The 18016-nt window shown below is 42.3% G+C and overlaps 1 protein-coding gene across 1 annotated transcript in view; it reads right to left on the reverse strand.

Annotated features, from left to right (window-relative positions):
• The window catches only part of slc39a11 (solute carrier family 39, member 11), a 149333-nt gene that overhangs the window by 22474 nt on the left and 108843 nt on the right, over window positions 1-18016 (reverse strand). Inside the window, exon 6 of the mRNA XM_084567990.1 lies at window positions 1460-1627. Coding sequence (XP_084424116.1) covers window positions 1460-1627 — 168 coding nt within the window. The remainder of the gene's footprint in view (window positions 1-1459; window positions 1628-18016) is intronic.

The raw sequence follows: 18016 nt of genomic DNA on the forward strand, positions 1-18016 counted from the left end.
TCTTCTGAGGGTGTCCTGTGGTGCCTGGCAACAGAATGTTGTTAGTGGGGGCCTTTGGGTCCTATGGGTTGAGGGGAGGAGCCTCTGTGGATCATCCCACAGATACTTGATCAGTTTGGGATCTAGTGAATCTGGAGGCCAGGTCAACACCTTGTGCTGTCTTTCATATTTTGTTGAGTTGTTCCTAAACTGTTTGGATGGCTGCGCCATTGCTATGGGGTTGGGGGTGTCTGGTCTGGTCTATGTGGGTGGTACATGTCTAAGTAACATCCACATGAATGCCAGGTCCAAAAGTTTCCCGGCAGAACATTGTATTGTCACAAGATGGTCAATGTTATTTACTTCTCCTACCAGTGGTCATAATGTTGTGGCTGATCAATGTATTTAATAGTATTTACTAGTAGTTCTACATCATGGTGCACCTTCCGACAGCTCTACTGCTGGCGTTCCCACACGTATCGCAGAACATTTGGCCATCTTTCCTTCACAGCCACGTGAAATGTTGCTCCCACTACATACATTACATCATGTTCTTGCTGCCAATAGATTGGCACTGAAACCTTAGCTGCCGGTCCTTCATTACTCCCTGTATCCACTGTTATTGAGCTTTTATGCATACATTAGTGTATAATCAGTCAAAGTCCTTTTCGGTTTTCCTTTATTGTTTTACGGCTTGTGAAACTTTCACGAAAACGACTGTGTCCTCCTCCTACATTCTGCTGCAGACGGGCATACGAACAAGCCTTGTGATGCCACGAGGCAACAGGCTGCACTGATTCAGGGTATGTGATACATGAGCTGGTCACATTTCCTTATTTGTGTCCATGCTTGACAAACACAAACGCAGCTCAAACCAGCTCACTTGCAGGAGTTCACATGCTTGTTCACGTGTTAAATCTTTCTGTTGGCCCCCTTTCGCGGGAGCAACCTTCAGTACGAATGCCGTGCCATACTCCCCCTAGAAACAACCAAAATGAAACCCCTGCCACCTAACACCTAAATTGTTTTTAAGCTGGTGCCAATAATGACTGCAAAATGTAGCAGGAGAGTGTACTTAAGCAGCATCACGAAGAACATGAACTGCCTTCTGTCCCGTGACTGACATTTTGCTTCTGTTGTGCACAGAAGTAACACTTGCAGGATACGACCGAGCTAATGGCTTTCATGAGACAGTTCTAAGACAAAGAGTTCCACTGGGCTGAATGCTACCAGGAGCATGCTAATACGTTCTAATTAGCACTGAAGACTAGGCACATCTGAGAGTGCCATCTGTTGCGCCGGTATACAGCCAAAAACCAAAGCACTGAACAGCTTCAAATTTTGACTCGATTGAGAAAAAGTCCCAGTAGTGGTTACAATTTGTGCTAAAAGGAAATATGTGATTCACAGTAGGATTGCACTTCTGGGGGTCATTTTACCTTGCCGAGAGAAACTTTATGCCACAACGGCTCATTCTCACCTGGGATGTTGTGGATGGTGATGGCTAGGATGAGGAGAACAATTCGTCGCCATCTGCTACCTGCCTGCCCAGCGTCTTCCTGTTGTTTACTTCCTGATTCGTGTCCATCGGAGTGGCCCGACTGAGGTCCTCTCCTTCTCTGGTAGACATCGCCATTCTCTATTTTATCTGTGTGACAGAAGAGAATAATGTTGAGTGTAAAAGAACATCATTCGCATACAGATATGCAATACACAACTTGTCAACTGCTCATTCATTAAAATTTCCTAAAAAAAAAAAAAAAAAAATAATAAAGAGTTTATTTAGGAAACTGATAACATTTCAAATTAAACGTTACTGAAGTCCTTTGTGACTCAGTGGTGGTGAGGCAGATAAAACTGTGGCTGCACTGGGAAGATTGCAGCTGGGAATATTTATAAGTGTAAATGTGAACAGGACCTTAAGCTTAAGTTTATACCGATTAGCCGCAACATTAAAACCACTGACAGGAGAAGATAGGAAGATAGGAAGTTCTGCTTGGGAAATGTCTGGACGTGGGATTTGTGTGGATGTTACTTGGACATGTAGCACCCACCTAGACCAGACCAGGCACCCCCACCCCATAGCAATGACACTCCTTGATGGCAGCAGCCATCCCCAGCAGGATGCAGAACAGTTTAGGAACAACTCAAAAAACATGAGCAACAGCACAATGTGTTGACCTGGCCTCCAAATTCACTAGATCCCAAACTTATCAAGTATCACTCCCCTCAACCCATAGGACCCAAAGGCCACCACTAACAACATTCTGTTGCCAGACACCGTCAGAAGGCCCATGTCCATTCTCTGATGAGTCTGTTTTGGAGGCACAAGGAAGACCTACACATTATTAGGAAGTGGTTATAATGTTATGCCTGACTGATGTATAGTCACGTCACTTCTATAGTGTGCGCTACGGTATAACTCCAGATCCTACGGCATAGGATGTGGTGTAACCCGACATGCACCTCCACAGAAATGTAACTACATGTTGTGATGACACAAACAGGCAAAGCTGTGATTGGTCCAAAATGCAGGTCGTTGTTCAAGTCGCCAAGCTGCCAACACAGAAATTACTCCCTCGTTCAGCCTCCTACACACCATGGACTCAAACGTCTTAGTTAGTTCCACCCACCACTGTGTGTTTTAGTGGCGTAATGACAGAACAATGCTGACACACCAGCACACAGGTATAAATGCTTTAACTAGTGTTGTCCCACAAGGCATAGGCTACCCATACACACTGGTTGGGGGAGTATAAACCAAGTTCTACTGAAATAGAAACAAGTCCACCATTGCAGACTCATCTGTGAGAGATTACTCTCTTGTTGTGTAAAGGCAGTAAAGTTATACTCCTGCAACAGGTCTATGCAGTACCTGTGACGTAGCGGGCTATGCCGGTGCTGGCATTCATACCTGCGCGCCTGTGCGACAGCACTGTTTTGCAATAACGCCACTCCGACCCATTAAAACACTAGTCAGCTGTGTTGAGTTTCTCTGTACCTCACGGACACAGAACACTTTATCCTCTGTAGCTGAAGGGAAGACTTCACACGTCAACACTCAAGGCGCTCTCCGAGTTGAGAATAGTCACAGATTAAAGCCCTCTTAGTATTTCATGAGAACACACTCTACCAGTTGGGTGCGTTTACAAAAAGGTATTTTAAAGCTGATCTTTAACAGTGTGAGAACAAATAAGTCAAGAGGTGCGCCTTATAGGCACGCTCAAAACAATCGAGCTAATTAGGTTCTTTAAAACCCTCACACTTGTCAGTCGACCATCAATCAAAGATGAGATTGTGTTCCAGGCCTTATTTTTTGCTACACAATGAAAGGTTCTTGTCAGCAGTTAATTAACCACAATAAGCTGTCATGAAAGAACAACTTAAAGGACAAGTAGGTTTATTACGGATGAGATCCCAGCCATCTACTGCCCGTCTCCAGTTTGATTACCACGTCTGTCGCCAAATTTAGCTTTAGAATGTGGATAACGAAGAGCCGCAATTCTCATCTAAAATTAAAAAGAGGCCCCGGTTTGTCCCTGTATCAAACTAATTATCAGCTTTACAATGTCCATTAATGTCACGATAACAAAGTTAATGGCCCTAGACAATCTAATTAGCACAGGCCCTCTGCTGGAAGTTCGACGGACAAACCAAATTACATTTGTTTGACAAAAAAAAAAAAAACAAGACAGAAAGAAACAAAAATGCACCACAACTTGTATTAATAGAAATGCTGGGTATATTTATAATGAGTGTCATGGTAATTAGCTGACTCAATGATGCAATGTTTTAATATTTTAAATGTGCCCTCCCAAAGGAGACTGCCTGGCGCTGGGGGTGCGGAAGATAAACTAGGTTACGGTTTCAGCTACAAACAGATCCCTCTGCTCTTTTGGTGAAATGTCATGAGAGATGACATGTAGCGGTGGATCCAGTCCGCAGCGGTGCCTCATTTTCTGAATACCTTAAACGTGAACCTTGGCCCGCTTTGAAGCGCATTCATTCCAAAAAGCCAAATTTTTATAGGTCAAGGAATCGATGGGGGGGCATTTTATAACCCACCAGGTTGCCCTTCACCTGCAGTGAACTCTAGTTAATGCACTTCTTTCAGTGTGTGGTTTATTAGCAACTGTTACAAAGCGTGAAGTCACTGATTTGCAAGTGTAACGATTAATCAAATTTAAATTTGAACCTTTAAATAACCGATTGTTCTGGGAGCATTGGACCCTGGTGTATCAACACTTGCTGACATGGCAAACACCAACCACCAAAATTCAGCACATATGAGACAAGATCAGCATTCATTTTAAGTCATGCTGTAGCATCCACCTAACGAATAGTTAAATATTAACTCCACTTAGCCCGATTTTTGGCTTTGGTCTCTTCAGTTGCTCTGCCAGCAAACTCCTAACTTTATCTCTGCGTCTGATTCAAAATACCTAGTGTAAAATAAGGTATTCGAGGGTTTTCCACAGCTGGAAATGACATTTGGGCACGGGTCCAACCAAATCCATTCAGCGAAGCCGAATAAAAGTAAAATGTGACGCTCAAAGAGGCTATAAAACTGTAGAGAGCTGGAAAGGTAATCCTGAGTTATAATTCTCAGCAGGGCTGTCACTACAGAGGAACAACACAGAAATCTTTTACAAAATACTGAAGTATTTATCTCCATTTCACATTCAAAAAGTAATTATCTTTTTTACTAATCTGAGTTTTATGTAATGTTCCCGAACGCTCCATAAGTCAGTGGCAATTTGCAATAAAGTTAGTGGAATGGAAGATACATAAACAGCTGGATAAGAAGCCAGAGAAAGAAATCTTGTTGCTTCTCCTGGGAAACACGATGGTCTTTGAAATGTATGTATAATATGTAGCATTTGTCAGGCAACTGGCAGAGTGAATGAAGAGAGGGAGCGGTGTTCGCCACAACAAAGCCAAATACTTCTAACCCTACTTTACCCTTAACAATCGAAGACAAACACCAACACCTCCCCTCAACTGTGCGGTAAGGTGGCACGTTGGTGGATTCTGAGTGGATGCAGCCAGTAGGCATGCTTCATCTTGTCCTTATGTGTGTTTGTGTGTAGTTCAGCACCACACTTCGGAAAAACAGATAGCGTAACCTGGTTATCACGCTCTCAAACTCTGGGAGCTGTTATAGGCTGGGGGCTACACACACACTGAGCGAGGGTTGCAGAAACACACAGGCGTGGAGTCTCAAAAAATACATCGGCACACGTTTCTAGAAAAGATCATTGAGACAGATTTGTTTTGAGTCGGCTGCATATTGTACCTTAAGAGTCTTTATCCTTTACTTACTACGCCATTTTTCAATAGTTAGTTAAATACGGGTTCTAATTGCTTGATTTTAAACTGTTTTTTAAATGGGCTGTAATTCATCAATGGTTAATTAATGCATGCTACATTTTTCATAATCTTTGCACTTCTTCCTGCAATCCGTCCGTATCGGTGATCGTTTCCTTTCATCTATCTCTCTCTCCTCCCACCTGCCTGTCCCTCCATTTGTCTCTCTCACATACATTCTCGAACACAAGCAATTGACCTCTATTAGCGCGTTCCAAGTGGCTCGTTTTTTGCCATCCAGGCGTCTGTAAATAGGAATTATCTGGCCTGTAAAGGTCAAGTGATCTGGACTTTTGCTCGGGGTGTTATGGTTACACCCTCAGTCAGTGGAAGCTTTCAAAGGCCAAAAACCCCGAGTCCATTTCTCTCTAATTGTACTTCTCAGTTTAACCATAGTAAATGGCTGTTTGTCCACACCTTTCTTCATGTAAAAGATGAGCACAGCGTTCTAACTTTCTCACGGGTAAAACTTGCAGGAGGGCTGCAAGACTTTGCACCTTCTGTTCTGTATACTCTACTGTTTAGAAATCAGAGTTTGTGCGTCTGTGATGGAAAATTTGCCAGCAGCATCAACACTTTAATTTCTTACGCTATAAGATTCCATAAGCAGGTACACACTGAGATTTCATTATAGGATGTGTTTCAACCAATACACATAAGTAAAATCCTCTGCACACAACTGGATAGTGTCTGGCAACAGAATGTTGTTAGTGAGGGCCTTTGGGTTGAGGGGAGGGATCTCTGTGGATCAGGCTTGTTCCACTGCATCCCACAGACACTTGATCAGTTTGGGATCTAGGGAATTTGGAGGCCAGGTCAACACCTTATGCTGTTTTTCATGTTTTTTTCCTTGTTCCTGAACCGTTTTTGTGTGTGTGTGCCTGTGTCAGGGATGGCTGTCATTGCTATAGGGTGGTGGTGCCTGGTCTGGTCTAGGTTGGTGCTACATGTCTAAGTAACATCCACACCAATGGCAGGTCTGGAAATTGCAAGTTAAAAATAATTTCCAGTGAAACAGCATGAACCTTCCATTGTTGTGTGGCGTGTGTGTATGAATTCAGGATACCTGCGGATACCCAAGTGTGAGATTGAGCTTGAAATAGAAGTGCGTTGACCAGTAGGTGCTTCCATTAGGTTTATGTTATTGCCATTAGTTCAGGGTGAAATAAAAAGGCCTCGACACAGACAGGCTTCACTGGCTTTTATAAAATATTTTAAATTGGAGCTGTAATCATTCTGTCAGAGAGCGTGAACCTTTGTGCCAGTCTTTTAGTCCATTTGGTCCAAGAAAGGGCAAACTGTAACAGAAGAGTGCATTTCTCTGTGCTTTTCTCTCCTCCAAGGTAAATCTGAAGGTCCTGTGTGTAGGCTGTAAAGTACTTACTTCACCCATAGTCCTTAGTCAGGTGCCAGTAGCTACTTCCAAGTTCAAGCTACCACTATCAAAATTTAAAATACCCTCTTCTGATTCAAAGTTACAATTAAAGTACCTTGTTGTTTTTGCAATGCAGAATAATAGAAAATAGCCAGATTGAAAAAACAAGTATGAAAGGTGAGTAAACAATTCAGAAGGTTACTTGCCAGCTGATGATAAGAAACGAGGCAATGTGGTTGTTAGGAGTATTTAGTCTCTTGAAAAGACAAGACTGTTCGCTACAAGGACAAACATGTTGATTCGGCTTTCTAGGCCTTGGAATTAATTTAAAACACACTCTGCATTCCACTGAAATCCCTGCCATCTGTAAACATCTTGGTCAACAAGCCATCAACCCTGCCAACCATGTGGGGAGAACACTAGAGTTAGTGCCTTGAGGCTGTATGCTTCCGCCAACCTGGATGTAGAATAATGACTTGAAAACTGTTGTAGTTGAGTATTATTATAAAGTCACGGTGAAAACCAGGAGTACAAACCAGGTATAGCTTCATAATATTAAAAGGAAGATCAACACGTTTACCCAATCCATACCCAATGGCATTTTAGATGTTACTTAAAAGAAACACCCAAAGCGCTCCAGTCTTATAGGCTTCTGCGTCAATTTAATGCCATAGCTACGACCCTACGCAGACCCTACACAGACCCTAACGCCATAGCCTGACATGCAAGATCTGTGGTTGATCCGCTTGGCAGTGCCATGTTTCCGCTTTAGTATTTCCGGCTGCTTCTCCATCTCCGCATTGATTGTTTTGGATCAATAAAGATGGAACAAATCGAGGAAAGGTTAACTGAGATTCAGAGATATAAACATTTGTATAAGTTGTCTTCAGCGAAGTTTCGGTGAAAGTTTCAGTCACCATTGTTGAAAGTGGAGCAGGAAGTAGAAACAAAAATGAACCCGACTGGCAATAAAAGACACAGCGCCAACTAGTGTTTGGGTGGTGTTTTTACAAGTATAAATGGCTCGCAACGGCATCAGCTACGTGCGTAGAAACCAAGATTTCTTTCTATGCACGCCAGGACGATTTTCATTTCCAATTTGTCAAGCCAATGTGCTAAGTCACACAAATATTAGGTAAACACTGGATAAAAGGTAGGAGGCAGATAAAGTTAAGCGGACAAGACAACCTGTCAGGTGCCACAGAGACTAGAGTGGAATGACTCTCACTGGATCCGACTATCAATCTGTCTGCACCGTAGCACAGCTGCCAGCTGTTTTTTCTTTTGCAACTTTGAAATGAAACTCGTAAATAACAGAGAGACCATGCACACTACGTATCAGAATTTCTAAGCGTGTCAGACCACCTCTTCTGACATCACGATAATGTGTATACTTGAGGGAAAACTTACTTTCTGTTTTTTAAAACCAACTGTTGACAAAGCAAAGACCTGAACTCGGGTAGTTTAGATTTTATAGGGAGCATCTACCACAAAACACTCTCCAGGGAGCAAGAACCTTCTGAGGAACTCGGTATTTCTGCCAGAAGAGAGAGGATCTGAATTAAGCCCTTGGGAAATACAGACTTGCAGACGATAAAGTCCCTGTTGCTGGGAAAGTACTTCCCAGTGATTCAAAGAATGTGGTGACAGAGTATGGTGTTCTGGGGCCTGTCTCGTACTTACACTACAGATCGCAAGTATACCAGCATCCAGTTACACTAAACACTCACTTGTGACCTTGCAACATGTGCGTCCTACATTGTTTCTGTATACTGAGGCAAATGGTGAAAGTATTTTGACTTGAGTGTTTTTCTGCCTCTTGGTACTCAAACTGCTTTACAGTCACAATAACACATCTACACACATTCATAGTCCAGTGGCGGGCACTGAAAACAACTCAGGGTTCAGTGTCTTGCTCAAACACACTCCGGGGCATGTGGTCCATGCATCGGGGTCTGCTCTAACACAGCCGCCATTCTTCATTTCAAGAACAGTGGATGCATTTCTGGTCCATGAATACATCTAATGAAAAGAATAAAGCAACTCTGCTGTCGTCCGTCTCAATAATTTCCACTACACTGTCATGGAAAGTACGCCCCGACTTAAAAATTCGGGAAAGAGTGCAAGGGAATGACATGCAGCAAAAGTTTGGCAAGACGGGAGTCAAAAGGTGGACTCGGGTGGACACGTAGGCTTTTAAGGTGTGGTGGGCATCCTAACAATTCACCCACTGGATTGTACCTCATGGATGTCGTTTAAGAGCTCAATGACTCAGAAAAACAAGGCATTTTATGTGTTAGTAGAACCAGTTTATTGTTGTAGACTATTAACGGACTAATCCTTTAGTTTAGTCCTTGTTTCACAGGACTTTTAGCTAAACGATCTTTTGGGTTTGAGCAAAGTAATCTTGCTGTACAGCGTTTGTCAGCTGGGAGAAGAAAAAGAAGACAGTTTTTTTTTTTTTTTTTTTATTACTTTTAACCTGGCCTTGTGAACTCCCCACGCTCCGGTATTGTGCGCAGCTTTCAACAACGAGTGCAATTATTTTTTGAAACGGGTTTCTTGCTTTATCAAATTCTTCATCAGGTTGTTTGGGACTTTAATCGCTCTGCAAATAGGAGTATACTCATTCTGGCTCAGGGGCTTCATCACCACCTGTGCACACGTCGGGTCCGATTGGTGAATGGATGTTGTTGTAGCCACATGAAAGTATACGAGTTGACAGTTCTAGCTGTCTACTGCTTGTTTCTATTTTATCATTCAGACATGTGGATTTTTTTATTTTTTTATTTTTTTTCATTGCAGGCACTCTGCCCTTTGGCTGCAAGAAAATAGATTTGTGTTTGTTTTTCCATCTTTTACCCCATTCCCTGTGTTGTGTGAAATTTGTTGCTGGATGACAAAATCTGTCTATTTGCTCTTGTAATTTCATTTAGGGTGACTAAATCAAAGGAAGGGAAGGTGCAGTTTGTTTAGGGTATGTTTAAGGTTCACTAAATTTCTCTTTTGAGAGGTATTTGGCAGAGAAAGACTGCCTGTTGGTTCTTCATCTCTTCTGTTATGGGTCATATAACAGTAGAGATTATTGGCCAATGACCTGTACTGTTGACAGCTTACTCTAATGCAATCACATGCTGTTGGTATGCGCACAGGTCAAGTGTAAAGCTAAGAGAGGTGACCACGGATCACTAGATGCTTTTAGGTGCTGCGCACAGCTTCAGAAAACATCATTATTTTTTTCAGTCCTTTCAGCAGTGTAAGCATAAGTGAAGCTGCGTATGGTGTATTATGGTGGTCCATTATTGTTTAAGTACTCAAGGTCAGTCCTCAGGTTAGTAAGTGTGGAACACTGCAGACGTTTGTGCAGCACTTGGCCTTCTGCTGATGATTAAATGTATTTTTTTCCACTGGAATTCCTTTGCTCGCTCAGTTCTTCTTCAGCTCTGCTCTGCAGGCCTTTAATGACCACTCTGACACTTTCACCAGGGTTTGTTTCCGCTGGCCGGTCCGCTATGTCGATGACAAGACCGGTGCTTTGCGATTTGTTTTCTGTCATGGTGATCGTTGAGAACCAGCGGGAAGCGTGTTTCATGGAGAGTGGGGCCACACGAGGTCGTCACTCCTCTGTAAAGCTGAATTAAGTTTTCTACTTTACCTTTTGGTCTGCATCCATGCATTTCTTTTGGGATTTCGCTTGAGAAGAATTAAAGCAAAGCGTAGCACAACTATGTGTAAAGAGTTTCAAGGGCATGAGCTGTTTCTGTAATTTTGTTTATAAGATATAAAGACATATATGAACATCATCAATTTGGCATATAAAATTGGAGTGATTAATTACTGAGGGGCAACATTTTTTATATGGACAAGCATGTTAATTGGTGGGAGGGTGTTTTTTTTAAATAATTTTTGCTGAGGATACAATGACTGTAATATTATTGCCAGCTATTGGTTGTATAACCAGGCTGTTGAATAACTAGTCAAGTTTTAGTTCAACGGGCTCCAGATAACAACTGTTGTGAGAACTTTTAAGTAAAGTAATAAAAGTACTTTTGAAGTCACAGTAAAGTAGACCTTTGGATATGAAATGTCACAATTTATGTGTTTTTGCCAGAATGTGTAAAATATTACCAATTTTGTCATTACAGGCAGAAAAGGTAACTGCCTTAACTGTCTTGGTGATGAGGTACGACTAATGTTCCACTGCCTACAGCTGTAATTGTGTTCGTCTCTTTTAAAGCATTCGACATGGACAAAAAACACTTTGCCTGGGTAATAGCATGATGGGAGCGGAGTAAATACATCTAATGATTTTTAATTTCATAAAACCACACAGTGGCTAAAGCCTGGAAGGCAGTCCAACTTCCCCCCGCCCGCAAAATGTATGCAGCGGAAAGCTGGTCTGGAGTCACTCTGTTGGGAACCGATTATACCCTGGTGAAGAACTGCTGGGCCAATCAAATAGTTCCACTGCGCCTTATTCCCGCCATATTCCAGTCCATCTTGTACACTCGTCCCGATTTACCTCGCCAAACATGTGCAGAAGGAAAGAATGTATTTCTTCTAACCAGGGAGAAACAATTGGATCAAGAGTTTACATGGTTATTGAGCGTTAATATTTTCCTGCCGAATGGATTATCAAAGGTTTACACCGTCCCCCTCAGTTCGGATAAGGCCAGTGTGCTCGGATTGAGGTGGTACATGAGGCATTTTTATTGTGACTGGGCTGTTCTGATTGTTAGTGGAATTGTCAGCGTCCATGTAAATGCAGCAGGAAAGTCCTCCACACACCCAAACACTTCATCCCAGTCGGCGAATTAGATTCACAGTAAATGTGATGTTCCTGTGAGGGCAGCTTTGAGGAGACGGCTGGCACGGATCGCCCTTACATAAAGCTTGGATGTACTGAACGTGTACGTACACACATCTCATTAGAGCATATTTTTCAGTGTCCTCCAAACACTTAGCAGAGAAGCCTGTTTACTCAGATTGACTGGTGGGTGGAAACACTTCACTGAGATGATTGGTGTTCTGCACAGGAAGTCTCCCAGTGGTCTCACCTCGGATAACTCGCACAGAGAAACACGCATTCTCGAACTGCAACCGGCGAAAGAATATCCGATAAATAACGTTAGCAAGATACGGCGTCGCAGTTGGGTTTAATTATTGTCTCGTTAATGGCGGCAGTTTGTAACCACACACCTGCCTTCATCTCCGCTCTCCTTCCGTTCCCCACAACTTTCTCCCTCTTCCGCCCACTCATGCTCTGACTCAGTCTCCTCACCTCTCTCGCTAATCTCAACCCTGAAGCCTGGCAATCTGATTCAGATCTGTGCCGTCCCCTCTCCTGTGTTGATTGTGATCCCTGCCTCTGATTCCTACCTTCTCCTCGGCACTGGCCTCCTGACCCTAAATCATTCTCTTTATTTTCACTCCAGTGCTCACCAGTAATGACCCTCCTCCTCCTATATCTTCTCCTCTATAATGCCTCACCTACATGTTTCTGCCCTTGCTCTCACTCAGGTTTTGTCAGCAACGGCGATGGGAGTCGTATACCGATGCTAAGGAACATGTTTCCATTACATCTAATTTATCTCTTAATCGCTTCGATGTCAACACATTCTACAACAATTACGGTCCCAATAAATGCATAAAAGCTTATAAAAACTGATTTGCTACATATGCTTATTACATCTCCAACATCAATATATTGATTTCATTGCCTGTGCCTTGATCCTCAAATATAAATTCATATAAAGAACCAATGTAGGACTAATGAAGCAGATACGATGCAGTGAGAACCCGGCGCGACGGGACAAAACAAGAATATTATCGTAAAACGCAAATAGTGTCAAGAGATCATGTTCAAGGCCAGTGGGTTTTATCCAGTTTCCAGCTGTCATATAAAATCAGAGCTCACAAAAACATAGATTTTAGAATAGTACCACTGAATAAAAAGGTCACTGACTTGTTAGATTAAGTTATGATACCGTATACGTCCACATTGTAGCTACTACAGAGCAGTCATGCAGTAATTTCCAATTTGTTGTTGTTGAGCATGAAAAATTGAGACAACACTACAAAAAAAATAGCCAATAGAGAAATAATTACAATACAAACACCCTGAGTGCACCTTAGACGGCAGGGAGCTGCTACATGACAGACACGTCCTTTGGTTGTCTACAAGAAAAGTTTTGCTTTCTGATCTCCAAGGTGAGCTGAGGTGAGGCGAGGCTCTTTGTCAAAATAACTCCGAATCTCGCCTTCCCAGCTGAAATATTCAGCTGATGGAATAATCTGAACGCCGGACCTCAAATTAAAATGCACGGCCCTCGACTCTCTCTGACAAAACCGAAGCACGGATCAGAAAACTGTTGTTGCGGTTCATTCGTCTGGAAAAATTACGACTTTGACACTCATCCGCTGCTGGACAATTTAAATAACGGAGCGAGAACAATGTGTCAAAAGCTGAGTTGCGGGTCACTGTCGGGCCTCGTCTTAGTGAAACGCACACGAAATTCGGCGAGTATTGATCTGGAAAGAAGTCAATATCGGGTTCAGTAGAGTGGATTTGAAAGCCTTTTGGAGTGACAGAGCAGATGGAGTTGATTGATTGCAAACAGGAGGGCTCTGAAGCAGTGATCCACAGAGAAGTGATGAATTTTGGATATCACTAGCGAATGCTGAGGATTCAGCAGATTAGTGACTTAAGTGTTCATATATGCATTATGCATTATGCATTGCCTTAAAATGGGCTCAGACTACAGGAGGTATACATCCTGCCTGAATTTGAAATCAGGCTGCAATACACACACACACTCAAGAGACTTCACATTCTTCTCTCTAATCTCAAACTTGCACACACCACATGATTTGTAAATTGTACTACAACGCACACTGCAGGATATTATTTAGATGCAGTATTATTTAGGTCAAGCAGCATTGAAAGAACCACCTCAAATAATCCCACAGGATAAGGAGTGTGTTGCAACAACTTAATGGACTAATCTACACTCTACCTACTCCAGTCGGTGCCGATAATGCGCCCACAAGCTGTTCAAGAAGAACAAGAAAAAGAAGAGAAACAACAACACTGTACTACCTTGCAGTAAGAAAAAAAACAAAAACAAAAAAAAAACAAAGCAAAAGGAGTGTACTTCACAAAATGGTTTGGAAGACTCAGTCAACACAGGGTGTTTATTTTTCAGCAAGCAGTGGAGGTCAAATTTTAAGCAGCATTTGTCAACAGTAGTATCCTAGCTAACGTTAGCCTAGTGAGCTACTTTTATGACCAAGTCAAAGTGATCTACCTACATATAATATACTGTATATCCATATATATACCCTACCCTAAGTCAAATTAATTGTTGCTACAGTGTTAAAAGCGCTATCCATCTTTGAAGAAAAATCGTTGCACTGCACCTTTAGAAAAATAGCGCTGTCCCTTTAAGAAGGACCTAGTCTTGAGTTGTTGCTGTTGATGTTGTGCATGGTTGTACATGTGTGTCGCTGAACTGAGGGCATGTTGCAATGAAAAGTTAAAAAAAAGAAGATCAAACTTTGTCTTGCTGTTCTGTTCTGGGGGTGCAATGGATAAATGATAACATCTAATGAGGGTAGATGTCAGATGTTATCAGTAGAGTCCACAATCTACCAGTTGATTGCGATCAACGTATTGGGCGCCCCTGGCCTAGAGGCCTAGAGTATTTACCATCACTTGACATGAACGTCAGCCCTTCGTTGTGTGAGTAAGCTTGTTTTTCTAATTGGCTCTTGGGAAGATATCCTCCAGATTTGAAATTCTAAAATATATTTGATACTGCCAAGGGCGACCTTTGCATCCAATGGGGATAAAGTGGTCCAAAGCATAAATGTACTAAAGTTGGTCGGACAAGTTAGAAGGACACTGAACCTTTTGCTTGGACTCAAGGATGAACTACTTAGATTACGGTGGCCGAAAGTCAGATTTCAAGGTGAGTGTGCCACGATGTCCATCTGATTCTTCAGGAACACCTTAAGGGAATTTTTATTTTTTTTTATTTATTTGGCACCAACGTTCACTTGAACTCAAGCATTAACTGATCTGAATTTGAACATTTTGACCTCACAAAACCACACAAATATCTATAAATACAGTAGACATGTAGGGCTCAGAAGGTAGAGAGGGTTGTCCATGAACCGGAGGGTTAGCAGCACCATCCCTGGTAGACCACAGGCTGAAGCGTCCTTGAGCAGTTCTCTGGACTCTTAAGTGTTCTGAATACCAAGGTACTCTCAAGGTAGAAAAGCACGATATAAATATAAGACCTGTTGTCATGTCATGTGTGCGCTACTGGCCTAACCCAGCTCCAGAAAGACATGGTTTTTAAATGGAAGGGTGTGGGCCTGCACAGAGAAATGACATCGACCAACACGTTTATCCCAACACGTTTGGGATAAACCGTCAAGTGGTCACCCTAAGCCCAACTTCACCAATGCTCTTGTGGCTGAATGGAAGCAAATCCCTGCATTGGATGCAAAGCCTTGCAAGGGGAGCAGGACAGGAATGCCAATAGATACTGTTACACTGCTACATTATGGTATACTGTGCAGGAAAGGAGTTGAAATAGAAACCATCCTCATATCGGAATAAAACAAGCTTGCAGTTTTTTAGAATGTATAGTGACTACACATACGTATACTATATAGCTACATTAAAATAATACATATTAAAGAATTTTCCAGAGCGCCTTTAGTTTTTTCCCATCTGGTCACACATTCAGACTAATTTAGGCATTTTTTTTTTTTTGTCAGTTTTATTATGTTGGAAGAAAATACTGTCAAACAAATAAATAAAAATATCCAGTTGTTGGTTTCGGGCTTATCTGCCAACCTGAGAGCGTGTACGTGCTTCTCTCACTTTAACACATGCCTACTCAACACACCAGATCTTACACATTCTCTCACACATGTCCCCGTCCCCACCTGTCATCTTCCATCACCTTGAGCAGTCATTAGCAACAGCCGCCTCAGCAGCCGTCGCAACGTCACTGCACTAATAAACAACAAACAGCGAGCGATCTATTTGTAGTACTGCGTTTATTTGTATTTGTGTTTGAATGTAATTTCAAATGGTCTCGTGTTTGCGCAGGGCCTTTCAACCTGCTGGTGCTCAAAGTGCTTTGCAGACAAAGTGACGCATCCGCCCACATGTTATTACAAACGTTGACTCCAGAAACACAGAAAAAAAGAAGAAAATAATGTTACCCCGCAGGTACACCGGGTCAACTCGTACTACAATCTGACTGTTTTTCGCCATTTTATTCCAATTTTAATTCGCCATTTGACACTCTCCGTCCTAGTGATAAGAAATAATTATCTGTATTTTTATATTCTGGTATTCCGCAATTATCCATTCTGGGTGCTTGTTGTCCTGTAATTAAGTGCAATTAAAGCTCAACCAGCTCTACACCCACTAAAGCAAACAACTATGTTTAATGGCAAAGCGGTCACCTGTTGTGGCAGGCAGAAAATTATCACCCAGTAGGGCTCCGTATTTTGGAGCTTGACAGTGTCCCATGGCCCATTGGTTTGGTTTTACAGTCCGGAACGTGACTTCATTCTGACTGCCCTTGTCAACTTCATTTTGACCTAAAGCACGCAGCTGTCTCCAGCAAATGAGCTCTGACAAACACACTGTATGTCCATCAGCTTGGGAAAACAATGGAGCGTTTAGCAGCTAAAGAGCCACATATGTTCCCCAAGTGTTGGTGTAGAGAGAATATTAAACATACACCCATCAGGCATGTCATTATGACCGCCTTCCTATGTTGTGTAGGTCTCCCTTGAGCCTCCAAAACGGTCCTGATTCATCAGAGAATGGACATGGGCCTTCTGAGGGTGTCCTGTGGTGCATGGCAACAGAATGTTGTTAGTGGGGACCTATGGGTTGAGGGGAGGGGCCTCTAGTGCATCCCACAGATTCTTGATCAGTTTGGGATCAAGGGAATTTGGAGGCCAGGTCAACACCTTGTCCAGTTTTTTGTTTTTTGAGTTGTTCCTAAACCGTTTTTGTGTGTGTGCCTGTGTCAGGCTGCATCCTGCTGAGGGTGACTGCTACCATCATGAGTGTCATTGCTATGGGGTGGGGGTGCCTGGTCTGGTCTAGGTGGGTGGTACACGTCTAAGTAACATCAACATGAATGCCAGGTCCAGAAATTTTCCAGCAGAACATGTATTGTATTGTCGCAAGATGATCAATGTTATGTACTTCTCCTGTCAGAAGTCACAATGTTGTGGCTGATGCAAGCTTAACAGGAAGCCAGGAAGAAATAATCAGAAGCAATGCTCATGATGGCGTGTATCTGCCTGATGGTTTGGAATGAAATTATGGATTTGCTTAACAGCTTTTCTAGCTGCCCCCAAACCACCAAACAATCAATATCCACTTTAATTTTGGAATATTTTTGCATACCCAGTTCATTAAGTGAACTGATGCAGTGCTAAAACCAAGTGTAAATACAGCACAAGCCAAAAAGCGTCAGTAAAGTCATGAAAGCAAAGTAAAGTATTGCACTTCTGAAAGTTGACATACAATTCAGGAAGTTAGTCTCACCAGCAAAACACTGCATAGCAGATTACAATACTTGACACAGGTAATCATGGCTGCAATCATGGCTGCAATCATTTGATGCGTATTTTGTCAGAATATTCATAAGTTATACTAAAGAAATAAAACGTTGCAAAATAACCAACTAGGAATGTAGGGTTATTTGACCAATCCCTGCAGCGCATGTTTTTGCTGCAATTTTCTCAAATCAAAAAGGTTGTATCTGCAAAAGTGCTTACTCCAGCGAGCATGTATTTTATTACTTATGAGTTGAACTTCATTTGAACTTCATCCGCAACTTCTTATTTGTAAGAAAAGGAATTTGCTGTTTCCTCCTTTAAAAGTTCCACTTTTGCAGGAAACACTAGCAGCAAAAAAATAAAAATAAAAATAAAAAGTTCCATAAAGTTTTTGACTTAAAAAAGACCAGCTAACTGGTCAACCACATTTCATGGGTTTCCTCATGAGGTGGAGCTTGCTTAGGCTTGCTTAGCTGTCATGGAGGTAGGAAAATTGCCACATTTTCCACACTCGGGTCATCACATGACAACTGAGAAAAGTACATCCGCTCGATTTGGCTGTAAAACCTACTGTCTGGATGCTGAGTTGTACCTGAACGCCTGGAATCTGAGGTTACTCGACCTGGCAAAACTGACAAGGCGCTCTTGCTCTCTTTCACCCACAGTCGTGACTTCACTTTCAGCCAGTAA

Source organism: Chelon labrosus, assembly GCF_963514085.1.
Source record: "Chelon labrosus genome assembly, chromosome: 19".
Classification (NCBI taxonomy): domain Eukaryota; kingdom Metazoa; phylum Chordata; class Actinopteri; order Mugiliformes; family Mugilidae; genus Chelon; species Chelon labrosus.